At 40.5% G+C, this 13,026-nt stretch overlaps 1 protein-coding gene across 7 annotated transcripts in view; it reads left to right on the plus strand.

Annotated features, from left to right (window-relative positions):
- MBNL2 (muscleblind like splicing regulator 2) overlaps positions 1-13,026 on the plus strand; it is a 249,726-nt gene that overhangs the window by 132,738 nt on the left and 103,962 nt on the right. For all 7 annotated transcript variants that reach the window (XM_030567623.1, XM_030567632.1, XM_030567642.1 and 4 more), the window contains one exon: positions 6,918-7,722. In XM_030567623.1, the coding sequence (XP_030423483.1) occupies positions 7,549-7,722 (174 nt within the window). In that variant the 5' untranslated portion in view covers positions 6,918-7,548. The remainder of the gene's footprint in view (positions 1-6,917; positions 7,723-13,026) is intronic.

The following is a 13,026-nucleotide window of genomic DNA, read 5'->3' on the forward strand; positions in this document are numbered from 1 at the left end:
GGGAGGTCACAAACCCAGGTGGCTGGACCCTGATCCCCACTGGGGGCCAGGGAGAGAAGCCTGGACTGTGCTCCTGGTGGGGAACAGGGAGGCAAGAAGCCCTGAGTGTCTTCCCTCCTGCTCCTGGCAGGGAATGGGGAGGTGGGGCGGGCAGCCCGTTGGGGCAGCTGGGCTCCCAGCAGGGAGCTGCCAGCAGAGCTGAGAGACCAGGCTCTCAGCTTCCCACTCTGCCCCTCTTAGGTTGGTGGAAGCACTCCTGGTGAGGACCCACCAACCCGAGGAAGGTAGTGTGAACGTACACCACCACAGTAATTACCGTGGTGGCTATAAGTTGATCTAATATATGTCAATTTAAGTTTTTAGTGTAGACATACCCCAAGTCGGCCCAAACTACTTAAACTCTTCTCTTCCTCAAGTCTTTAATTGCCTATACACCAATGCTAGGAGCCTGGGTTACAAACAAGAGGATTTGGAATTGCAGATTTATGAGCATAAATTTAATCTAGTTGGTATTGCTGAAATCTGGTGTGGTGATTCCCATGATTTGAATTTTAAAATCAGTGCTTAAAACCTATTATGGAAGGATTGAGTGGGCAAAAAGAGGAGAGGGAATGACACTATGTCAAAAATGGCATTACCTGTTTCCGAGTCACTGATAACTCAGAAGAAAATGATCCTGAATGTTTATGGATCAAGGTCCTAACAGGTAGAACACAAGATGGGATATTAGTTGTGTCTGCTACAGACCATCAAATCTCATTGGACCTATTTATAATGTATAGGGAAAAAAGCTGTATGATCTTGGACAGTGTGACAGTGACATATACTGGAGGTCTCATGCTTCAACATCCTTGGAATTTCTATATATTATAGATGACTATTTCCTACCTGTATCCAACTCAGGAGAATTCTGTGTTAGACTTAATAGAATCTTAGAATCATAGGACTGGACAGGACCTCGAGGTCAGTTAGTTCAGTCCCCTGCACTCAGGGCAGAACTAAGTATTATCTAGAATCTGGACCGTCACTGACAGTTGTTTGTCTAATCTGCTCTTAAAAATTGCTAATGATGGAGATTCCGCAACCTCCCTGGGCAATTTATTTCAGTGCTTAACCGCCCTGACAGGAAAATTTTCTTAATGTTCAACCTAAACTGCCCTTGCTGCAATTTAAGCCCATTGCTTCTTGTCCTATCCTCAAGGGTTAAGGAGGATAATTTTTCTCTCTCTTCCTTGTAACAATCTTTTATGTACTTGAAAACTGTTATCATGTCCCCTCTCAGGGTACGTCTATACTACCCGCCAGATCGGCGGGTAGTGTTCGATGTATTGGGGATTGATTTATCGCATCTAATCTGGATGTGATAAATCAGTCCCCGAATTGGCGCCTATACTCCACTTTGGCAGGAGGAGTAAGCAGAGTTGACGGGGGAGCTGCAGTAGTCGACTTGCCACCGTGAGGACTGCCAGGTAAGTTGAAGTAAGATACTTCGACTTCAGCTACGCAAATAGCGTAGCCGAAGTTAAGTATCTTAGATCGAACCACCCCCCTCCCCCCCCGCTAGTGTAGCCCAGGCCTCAGTCTTGTCTTCTCTAGACTAAACAAACAACATTTTTTCAATCTTCCCTCATAGGTCATGTTTTCTAGACCTTTAATTTTTGTTGCTGTTGCTCTTTTCTGGACTTTCTCCAATTTGTTCACATCTTTCCTGAAATGTGATGCCCAGAACTGGACACAAGACTTCAGTTGAGACCTAATCAGCGTGGAATGCAATGGAAGAATTACTTCTTGTGTCTTGCTTACAACACTCCTGCTAATACATCCCAGAATGATGATGATGTTTTTTGCAACGATATTACGCTGTTGACTCCTGTTTAGCTTGTGATCCACTTAGACCCCCAGATTCCTTTCTGCAGAACTCCTTCTTAAGCAGTCACTTCCCATTTTATGTGTGTGCAACTGATTATTCCTTCCTAAGTGGAGTACTTTTGCATTTGTCTTTACTGAATTTCGTCCTATTTACTTCAGACCATTTCTCTAGTTTGTCCAGATAATTTTGAATTTTAATCCTATCCTCCAAAGCACTTGCAACCCCTCCTCATACCTTGTATGGGTACTCTCTATGCCATTATCTAAATCATTGATGAAGATATTGAATAGAACTAGACCCAGAACTCATCCTGGCAGGACTCCACTCGATAGGCCCTTCCAGTATAACTGTGAACCACTGATAACTTCTATGGGAATGGTTTTCCAACCAGTTATGCACCCACCTTATAGTAGCTCCATCTAGCTTGTATTTCCCTAGTTTGTTTATGAGATCATGTGAGACAGTATCAAAAGCCTTACTAAAGTCATGATATATCACATCTACCTCTTCTCCCCCTCCCTCCCCTCCACAAGGCTTATTACCCTGTCAAAGAAAGTGATATTAGGTTGGTTTGACAAGAGTTGTTCTTGACAAATCCATGCCGGCTGTTATTTATCACCTTATTATCTTTTAGGTGTTTGCAAATTGATTGCTTAATTATTTGCTCCATTATCTTTATAAGCACTGAAGTTAAGCTGACTGGTCTGTAATTCCCCGGGTTGTCCTTATTTCCCTTTTTACAGAGGGGCACTATATTTGCCTTTTTCCAGTCTTCTGGAATCTCTCCTATCTTCCATGACTTTTCAGAGATAATTGCTAATGGCTCAGATATCTCCTCAGTCAGCTCCTCGAGTATTCTAGGATGCATTTCATAAGGCCGTGATGACTTGAAGACATCTATCTTGTCTAAGTAATTTTTAACTTGTTTCCCTATTTTAGCCTCTGATCCTACTTTATTTTCACTGGCATTCACTGTGTTACACATCCAGTTGCTAACCTTTTTGGTGAAAACTGAAACAAAAAAATTCATTTAACACTTCTACCATTTCCACATTTTCTGTTAGTTATTGTTTCATCTTGACAGATAAAAAGGAACTGAACATAGAAGTAAAAATTATTGGTAACTTAGGTACAAATCATGACTTGATTATATTTATAATGTGCAAACTGAATAAAATCCAGATCAGTGATATATATACTTGATGCTTTAAAAGGGCTATTTTCACAAAGCTGAAAACAATCTTGAGCCAGATCAGCTGGGAGGAAGAATTTAATCAGAAAAATGTGAATAATAGTTAGAAATCATTTAAGAATACTTTATTACAGGGATTGGCAACCTTTGGAGCACAGCCTGCCAGGATAAGCACCCGGGTGGGCTGGGCCAGTTTGTTTACCTGCCGCATCTGCAGGTTTGGCTGATCGCAGCTCCCACTGGCCGCAGTTTGCCATTCCAGGCCAATGGGGGCGCCGGGAAGCAGCACGGGCTGAGGGATGTGCTGTCCGCCGCTTCCCGCCACCCCTATTGGCCTGGAGTGACGAACTGTGGCAAGTGGGAGCCGCGATTGGCCGAACCTGCGGATGCAGCAGGTAAACAAACTGGCCCAGCCTGCCAGGGGGCTTACCCTGGTGAGTCGCGTGCTAAAGACTGCCGATCCTTGCTTAATTGGATACCCAAAACGCCACAATCAAGGAAGAAGGCCATACTGATTAAAGAAGTGACCTGATTTAGAGGGGAAGTGAAGGCAGCTGTAAAATAAATAAATTTAAATGTCTAACAAATGGAAGAAATGGGAAGTTTAGAGTAACGAATGTAAATCAGAATATATGAATTATAGAAAATTGATAAGGGAATTATCACATAGGAGAACTCTATGGCCAGCAGAAATAAGTGTATTAGGAACGTAATCTTAACAATGATATTAGTTCATTCATATGGGGAAATGGTAGCATTATCAATAATAATGCACAAGTGGCAGAAGTGTTCAATAAATATTTTTGTTCTGTATTTGGGGAAGAAAACAGATGACCTAGTCATGTCATATATTATAACACTCTGTCCATTCCATCAGCATCTCAGGATAATGTTAAAAAAGCAGCCACTAAAGTTTAGGCATTTTAAAATCAGCAGGTCCTGATAACTTGTATCCAAGAGTTTTTTAAAAGATCTGGCTGAGAAGCTTGGTGGACCATTAAAGCTGATTTTTAATAAGTTTTGGAGCACTGGGAAATTTCCAGAAGACCATAAGAAAGCTAATGTTATGCCACTATTTTAAAAGAGTAAACTAGATTACTGGTGCAATTATAGGCCCTTCAGACTGACATCAATTCTGGGCAAAGATAATAGAGAGACTGAGTTAAAGGAGGATGATTTAAGTAATGCAATCAACCTGGGTTTATGGAAAATACATCCTGTCAAACTAACTTAATATCTTTTTTTTAAGTTTACAAGTTTGGTTGATGAAGCTAATAGTGTTGATGAAGTATACTCAGACTTCTGTAAGGCATTTGACTCGGTACCACATGACAGTTTGATTTAAAAATCTAGAATGATATAATATTAACATGGCACACATTGAATGGATTAAAAGCTGACTAACTGATAGGTCTTCAAATATAATTATAAATGAGGAATCATCATGAAGTGGGTGTGTTCCCAGTGCGGTTCCATGGGGATTGGTTCTTGGCTCTGTGCTTTTTAAAATTGTTACCAGTGACCTGAAAGAAAACATAAAATTTTTACTGATAAAGTTTGAAGATGACACAAAAATTGGGAAAGTGGTAAATAATGAAGGATACGGATCACTGATTCAGAGAGATGGGGATCACTGGGTAAACTGAGCACAAGCAAACAATAAGCATTTTAATATGGCTAAGTGTAAATGTATACATCTGGGAACAAAGACTGTAGGCATACTTACAGAATGGGGAACTCTCTTCTGAGAGACTGAGTGACTCTGAAAGAGATTTGGCAGTTGTGGTGATTAATCAGCTGAACATGAGCTCCCAGTGTGATGCTGGGACCAAAAGAGCTAATATGATCCTAGGATGTGTAAATAAGTGAATCTTGAGTAGGAGTAGAGAGTTTATTTTACCTCTGTATGTGGTGCTGGTGCGACTGCTGCTGGAATAGTATGTCCAGTTCTCATGCCACAGTTCAAGAATGCTGATATCTTGCAGAGGGTTCAGAGAAGAGCCACAACAATGGGTAAAGGATTAGAAAACCTGCCTTATAGTGGTAGACTCAAACAGCTCGTTCTATTTAGTTTAACAAAGAGAAAATTAAAGGATGACTTTGATTACATGAGGAACAGATATTTAATAATGAGTTCGTCAATCTATCAGAGAAAGGTGTGACAGGATCTACTGGCTGGAATTTGAAGCTAGACAAATTTAGACCGGAAATAGGGTGTATTTTTTTTGACAGTGAGGATAATTAACCATTGGAACAATTTACCAAAGGTTATGGTGCATTCTGCATCATTGGCAATTTTAAAATCAAGATCGGATGTTTTTCTAAAAGATCTGCTTTGCTTAGGAATATTTGAGGGAAGTTCTATGGCCTGTGTCATATAGGAAGTCAGGCTAGATGATCACAATGATGTCCTCTGGCCTTGGAATCTTTTAGTTTATGAATCTTCCTCTGTCTTTCACTTCCCCCACAACCCCCAGCTTCCCAAACAACTCTTCCCCTGTCCTTCTTACAAAGGGCAGTTTCTCCTCTAAATACCCCCTCACCAAGTTGTTCCACATTCTAAATCCCACCTGAGTCTGTGTCAGTGGAAGCTGCTTGGATGCGCCATACTTTTGAAAATCAGAACACTTACTTAGTTGCCTAAATATGGATTTAGAAGCCAAACTTTAGACATTTTTAAAAATGTTGGTCAGTATTAGTTAGGCAGTCAAAGTCAGGAAATACCAAAGTTAAGTTTGCATGTGTAACCTTAACTATACCCTCTTGTATATATGCACTCTAATGCTGTGTTTAATAACATTATAATATACACTATTAAATATTGTCATATAATACACAGTTTTTGATAAGCATGGATGGAGCTTCTTATAGAACTGTGTACTATAAAATATGAATTTTTTTCTCAATGTACTTTTAATAGAAAATGACTGGATTCTACTTAGCTATTCTACAAAATAGCTTCATTATTCAGTAAAAGTAATCACTTCTTTGCTCTGGTAGAATCTGCATAAAACACTTAATTATTCAACCAAGTTTGTATGTTTTTAAAGCATAGTTAGAGCAGAAATCATGTGTACAGTCATCTTGTCTACAGTTAAAGCTTAATTTTGTAAAAATGTATTGTTACGTATATTTGTGTCAAACTCTTTGGCCTTCAATTATACTTTATAAAAAACAACAACCATGAATACATTTTAATTGAGAAACAATTTAGGTTCACAATAAAAGTTAAATGCTTAGAGAACATTTAAACAATTGGAAGCTTACTGCAGCCTTACATGAAACCTTTTAGAAATGGTCTGTAGTTTTAAAAAATCAGTTAACATTCTTTCTATTAGAAACAGGTTTTCCTGTTATAAAGACAAAATCTCTTTTTTTCCCAAGAGACAAATTCATACAAAATTCTACCATCTTCATTTTTTATAAACAGAACAAATAATAAGTAGCTGTTTACAACACTCAATAATGCAATCTAAAAGACTAACTGATAAATTAATTGGAAACTGTGGCTCTAATACATTATTTTGGAATCTAAGCACATTAGATTGAATTGTTTCAGAAGCAACATGCCTAATTATTTTATCTTCTACATTCATCTGTTTGAGTCATTCCCAGTTTTTGGATTGTTGCCTAGAATATTGCTGCAATACCTGTTTCAATTGGTTATTCCCTTTATCATGAATAACTTCATGAAAGAGGCTGATTTTTAATATTGTTTAAATTTAAGTCTGCACTAGTTTACTGCATTAACTGCACATTTTCAGTGTCCATGATAAAAAAAAAGTGGTGATTGTTTTTCAAAATGTTGATTTTTAAAAGGTTGAGTATAAACTGATATTTTATTTGTTTTGTCAGGTCAATTATTAAAAAGTGCCTTTGTGAAGTCACTTTTATGAGAGAGGATTGCGACGCCTGAATGTGTTTTCAAAATATTATCTCTGCCAGCTAGACATCGCCCTGACCTTATATGTCACAGAAGAAACCTCAACTGTCTTGGTTTGCCAATTAGTTGATGTGAAACTGGCTTCCATATTAAAAAAGCTGAAGAAAGAATTACTGCCAGGACGTGAATAAGCTGACTGCATTGCTTTTCCTGTGTAATCAATACCAGCAAGCGGCCTGCAAAGAATTAATATTATATCGAGGAGTGCCATTGCACTGAAGTAACTTTATTTAAAACGGTTGTGTCAGTGATCCGATCAAGAGACTCAGATATTTTACAGCCAGAGATGCTACTGAGCATGATTTTTTTGCAGCCAAAAGTCTACAAGTGGGACATATTGATTGATGAGTGATTGCTTGCTGATAAATTGTGTTTGCTCATTCTGCTTTGTGTGTATTGGGCTCCATTAAGCAATTTATTACTTCATTTCCAATAGAAAAAAAGCACAGAGCTTCTCTCAACTATAGTTTTTGGATTTGTTGTAGATTGCCTTGGCATAATTCACTTAATAGTTATTCACAAAACCTAAATCAGTTTTTCATCATGGCTTTGAATGTTACTCCTGTAAGAGATACAAAATGGCTGACATTAGAAGTGTGCCGACAATTTCAGAGAGGAACTTGTTCGCGTTCTGATGAGGAATGCAAATTTGCACATCCCCCCAAAAGTTGCCAGATTGAAAATGGAAGAGTTATTGCCTGCTTTGATTCCCTAAAGGTAAGGAAGAAAGTTGCATGTGTTAATGAAAATACTAATACTTTACATCAAAAATATAAATAATAATTTCATCTTAATATTCATACATTCAAAACAATTTGTTCTAGGGTACTGCATGTGTCCCAGATGTTGTTTATCTTAAGTTTTATTTATTCAAGCTTTAAAAGAATTTGTGTTTGAGTGTTTTCCTGTCAGATGTAAATGTCTGTTGTTTACACCTCCAAACTGTGTAAGACTATGGAATGCCCGATTGGTGACATCTGATACGACCATTGTGTTCACACCAGTACCTTTCATGCATTATCATTGTTCCATGTCAAATGAAAACAAATGTCTGGTTTAAAATTTAGGCCATTGTGCCATTGATAATAAAGCAAATTACAAGAAATTAAAGGGTTTAATTTAAATCCACAGAAGAAAGAAAACAGAGTTATGGCCTTTACTTCAACTTTAACTCACCGTATCATACCTACTCTAGGTATTGGGAGGTCTAAGCTGAGTCCATAGCATTACTAGTCATATGTACCGCTGTTTCTACAGTATAGACTATGAAGTAAGTTAAGAATAGAGTAGAAGCTTACAAGTACACTCTTAAGAGTTAACATTGGTAGACAATCATGTTTCCTAACTTCTCATATCTTAAAATTTACTTTAGCATTGTTAAACAAATGAGGCATCAACTTACGGGACTTTGAGACAAAAGCTTTTTATGTTTAAGTATATATGCATATTTTAGCATATAAAAACAATCAGTTGGACAGGAGGGAGAAATACAACTTGAATGATGGGCATGTTCAGGGTACTCCTAAGCTTCCAGAAGCTGGTCCAGGTTGCTCTTTAATGACAGGTTGGTGCTGGAGAGGCAGCTTGTGAGAACATCTGAGGCTTTCTGGTGATGAAGACAACAGTTATTTAAAGAATAAGGAAAAGTGTAGAGTTTATAAAAAATGTGAGTTTGGATGTAGGAAAAAATAAGTGAAATGTGTAAGGATTTCACAGCTACATCTATACAGACATAAGGGTTCTCCAGCTGTGTCTATTGTTAAGTGAGTTCTTACCAGACAGAAAACTATCAAACTAAATTTCTAGGCTCTTTCCTTTCTCTGGAGGTGATAGATCGCATCACCTTCCTAACAGTCCCAGATTGCCTTATTTCAGTATGACTAGTTTGGAATGTGAGGACGTGACCGTACATTGCCCAGTTTATGGCTGTTCAAGAACCAGGCCTCAGACTGTCACAGTAAGAGAAGGCCACTGCACAGACAGTGATTTTTGATTCTTTCTTTTATCCCTCTATAACTAGCTAAGTGATAAGAATACACCTAAATTCTTAAGGTATAGGCCTTTGCAGACAGGCCTGAATATCTATATCCTAACAGACTGTCCCCACAGAAGAAAGTTTCCTTTTCCATGATAAGTGCCACCAACAAATATCTGGGCTTGTCTACATGCAGGATTGTGCCGATTTTAACTAAAGGTGTGTTTTAAAATGGACTCAGTTAAAACTGGTGTGTGGACACACGTCAACCAACGTAAACCTGATTTACTTTGATTTATCTGAAGTTGATTAGGAACAGGTGTAAACTAAATCAAAATAAGCTACCCTTAAACTGATGCGAGTGTGTCTAACCAGGGTTTTGCATTGGTTTAAGTAAATGTTTAAAAACTGGTTTAAGTTAAACTTATGCAATTTCAGTATGTAGACAAAGCCTCGGTAGGGTGACCAGATGAGATGAAGAAAATGTCAGCACACGTGGGGGAGTCTGCCGGTGGACCCAAAAAGACTCCAAAAACCCGAGTGCTGCCGGCGGAGCGAAATATTGGGACAAATTGTGCCCCGACGGATATCGGGACATCTGGTCACCCTAAGTCTCGGTCTCTTTTGTGAACAATTTCTACCTGGCTGGCTGCTGCAGCATCACCACTGAGAGCATATGAGGCCACCCTGACTGCTGCTGGCACCCACTTCAAGTGCCAGAGAGCTGTCCGATTTTAAAACTTTGGGCACCTTAATTTGACTTAGATGTTAATTATCCATTGCATGTGGTAATGTGACAAGCTGGCAGTGTGCCAGCTATAGCCAAGCTTTAAATGCATTACTGATGAATTTAGGTGCCCCAATTTTTGAGTGACCAACCAAAGACACTTTGAAGGGAGCTTTATTTTTCAGAGGATAGGTGGTCAGCACTTTCTGAAAATTGCCTTGAAGATGTCTCAAGTCGGACACTTGAAAATTGAGATTCACAGAGTCAGCTGTTGCTTTTGAAAACCTTTAGCCAATCAGGCACCGATGTTCAGCAATCACCTGGTCAGCAGAGTACATATAAGCAGACTGCCAAGTGTCACACATCTCACATGGCTGTCATGCAATTGGCAGACCTGTCAGACCTGCCTGCATCTCAGTTGTCCACCCTTACATACCTGGCTCAGACAGCAGGCATTTGTCTGCAGTTCCCCCTTCTTGCTGCCAGAGTCTGCTGTGGAGACAGCTGAGCAAGCACTCTGGCATGTCCTCTCTTGCTGCTCCCTTGGCTAAATCAGGGCCAGGAACGAGCAGCCAAGAAGTGGCAGCGGCTGGAGGGAAAGTTGGGTTGCCAACCCTCCAGGATTGGCCTGGAGTCTTCTGGACCCCGGTGAGATCTCCCGGTGACTATTGAAAGCAATTGAGAATTTTAAGAGGATATTTTAAGAAAATGACCTTATGTCATGCTGGAGGAAAAAAAGAATCTCCCGGAATAGCTTCAGTCAGAGTTAGCAGCCCTAAGGGAAAGGTGGTAGCAGGCTGTACATGGTGACAACAGTGCAAAGGGAGGAACCCACTACCAGCCCCATGCTTCCTTCCTGCCTCAGCCAGCTGTACCAGGCCGTCCTTGGGAGCCTCAGCATTCTCTGCCTCCCAGTAGATCCCTGAAATCCAGCACCTCCTGCCCCTAGGAATCCTCAGAAGTGCCAGCACTGTAGGAACACTGCATTCCAGGAGCCTCAGCAGCCACCCACCCAGTTATTCTCAGTTTCCTTTCATACTCTAACCCAGCAAGATTCCCAGATAACCTCAAGCACCTGCCTGCCCCTGCCCCAGTCAGCAAGGATTGTGCAACTCCATGTCCTACATCTGCTACTGCTGAGAACAAGGACTGTTACCATATGCTTCTTTGTATGGTTATAGGAAAATTATTTGCAGATATGCCATTTGCATAAAATGTCATATGAAGGAGCACAGAACTTGGCAGCTTTGCATCAGGTTACATGCATTGGGGGCCTCCTGCATGCCCAGCTGCTTAGCATTCCTTAGCATTTGTTGCTGCACCGGTCAGTGCTCTCTTAGGCTTGCTACAACAAATATGTGGGAACAGTGTAGGCAAAAATCAATCAGATTCTCTGACTCATTTCACCACTAGCTTTTGGAACACCCCGATCAATTGCCTGCTGCTCGCTCCTCCCCCACACTCCCTGCCTCCTCAGGTCACTCAGTGTTCCTACAGGCTCTCTCTCTCCATTTCCTCCCTCCCACCTTACTTTTCCAACAGGCACTCTCTTCCCCTTTCTCTTGGCCGGTGGGGTGTGTGTCTGCCTGGGCTGTCAAGCAGCAGCTCTTCTACTTTAACTGCTGGTCTTTTGAGGCTGTGTCATCAGTGCAAAAAAAAAAAAAAAAAAAAAAAAAAAAAAGTAGCAGCAATCCTGATGTGAAAGCTTAATGGAGACAAAGCACAGGTTGTTTTTACCCATCCAGTTGAGGTCATCCAGAGGTTGGGAGATATGGGATTAATTTAGACTAGCTACAGCAAGGTAAAATCTACCTGGGCCTTGTCTCCACTAGGATATTTAGTGAATTAGCGATCTCACTATAAAAACATAGCCCTTGTTTTTAAAGGATGACATAGCCCTTGTTTTTAAAGGAAGCAGTCTGTAGTGGAAACCCATTCCAGAAAGAGGGAAAGGAGTTGTTAATTGCCTTGAAGGCTCTGGGGTGCAGCACTGAAGACTCCAGGCTCTTAGGTGTCAGAAACAGAGCAGGCACTCAAGGTGAGGTACAGTTATATTTTACTCTTGCTTTCCCTGTCTGCTGACCAGTGATGTCCAGTGCCACGCGGAATAGATTCATGCATGGTCACATGCAAAAATGGAAAACAAGAGAAGAGCCCTCACCCTCTTTCCTTGTCCAGCTCCCAAAATGGGCGTTGTTCCACAGCTAACCTTGGTACAGCAAGGCAAAGTAAGCAGAGTTAAAAAATGTTAGCAAACTCTCAAAAGGTAAGTGGCCCCCATGCAACATTGTCTTTGGAGGCTTTCATCTGGCACATTGCTAAAGCACTGTGGGGTAAGGGGACAGAGAGGACAATAGGAAAAAAGTGGTGAACAGAAATGCTACAGAGGAGTGCACTGCAGGCATTTATTTTAAAATTACATTGATGCTAGCTCTGATCTTCCAGTCATTGGGAGTACCCCTTTTTCTAGAGCACTGAAGAGGTTTGTAGGGGACCCCTGCCAGTTATATGGAACAACCCCTCTCTAAATTGCAAATAGTCTCTACATATAGCATTTGCTTAAATCCAAGGCAGACTTCCCAGGGTACCCTGCTACGATAGTTCAGAGCTGAACATGAGTGTCAGGAGAAATGTTCTGCAGAGTTGTGGCTGGCAGTTGATTTGCTTGGGTGTTCTTGGCAGCTTTAGTGCAGAGAGTGAGAAAGAAATTGTGTGAGAGCTGCCCCTGTGTTTCTCAGTCCTCTTCCAAGAACCTCTTCCCTGTGATGCCAATTTGCATGAGTTAAGAACAGCATCAAATATTGTGAGATTTGTGGCAAAGCCACCACTCCTAAATTCATGTGATTACGTGAAAATCTCGGCTTTCATTAAAAAAAAATTAGCTCCTGGCCCTCATGGTTTTGGAGGAAAGTCCCGGAATATCTTCTTATTTAAAATCTCTTTGGATTAAAAATAATCTCATGACATTTGGACCGCCTGACTCATTTAGTTTAAAGGCTTGGGGCAGCCAATACTGCTTCCCGTGCACTCTTTCCAGGGAACCTGGAAGACAGAAAGCATGCATGGTAGTGCAGAACAGCAAAACTGTACTCTGTGATAAGCATGATGGGGCAAAGAGGTCTAGTATATAGCTAATCTGGGAGACAAATAAGTGTGTTCATGGTGAGGGGATTTTTTTTTTTTTGAACAAATTCCAGCCCAATGAAACTTATCTCCAAATCCATCCCTAGCTTTGCAGTATTTTAGTTGCAAATTATTATTATTTTGTTATAGTAGCAGAGTCCCCTGTCATCATCTGGACCTTGCTGCCCTCTATACA

The sequence above is a fragment of the Gopherus evgoodei genome, chromosome 1 (genome assembly GCF_007399415.2).
Source record: "Gopherus evgoodei ecotype Sinaloan lineage chromosome 1, rGopEvg1_v1.p, whole genome shotgun sequence".
In the NCBI taxonomy this organism is placed as follows: Eukaryota; Metazoa; Chordata; order Testudines; family Testudinidae; genus Gopherus; species Gopherus evgoodei.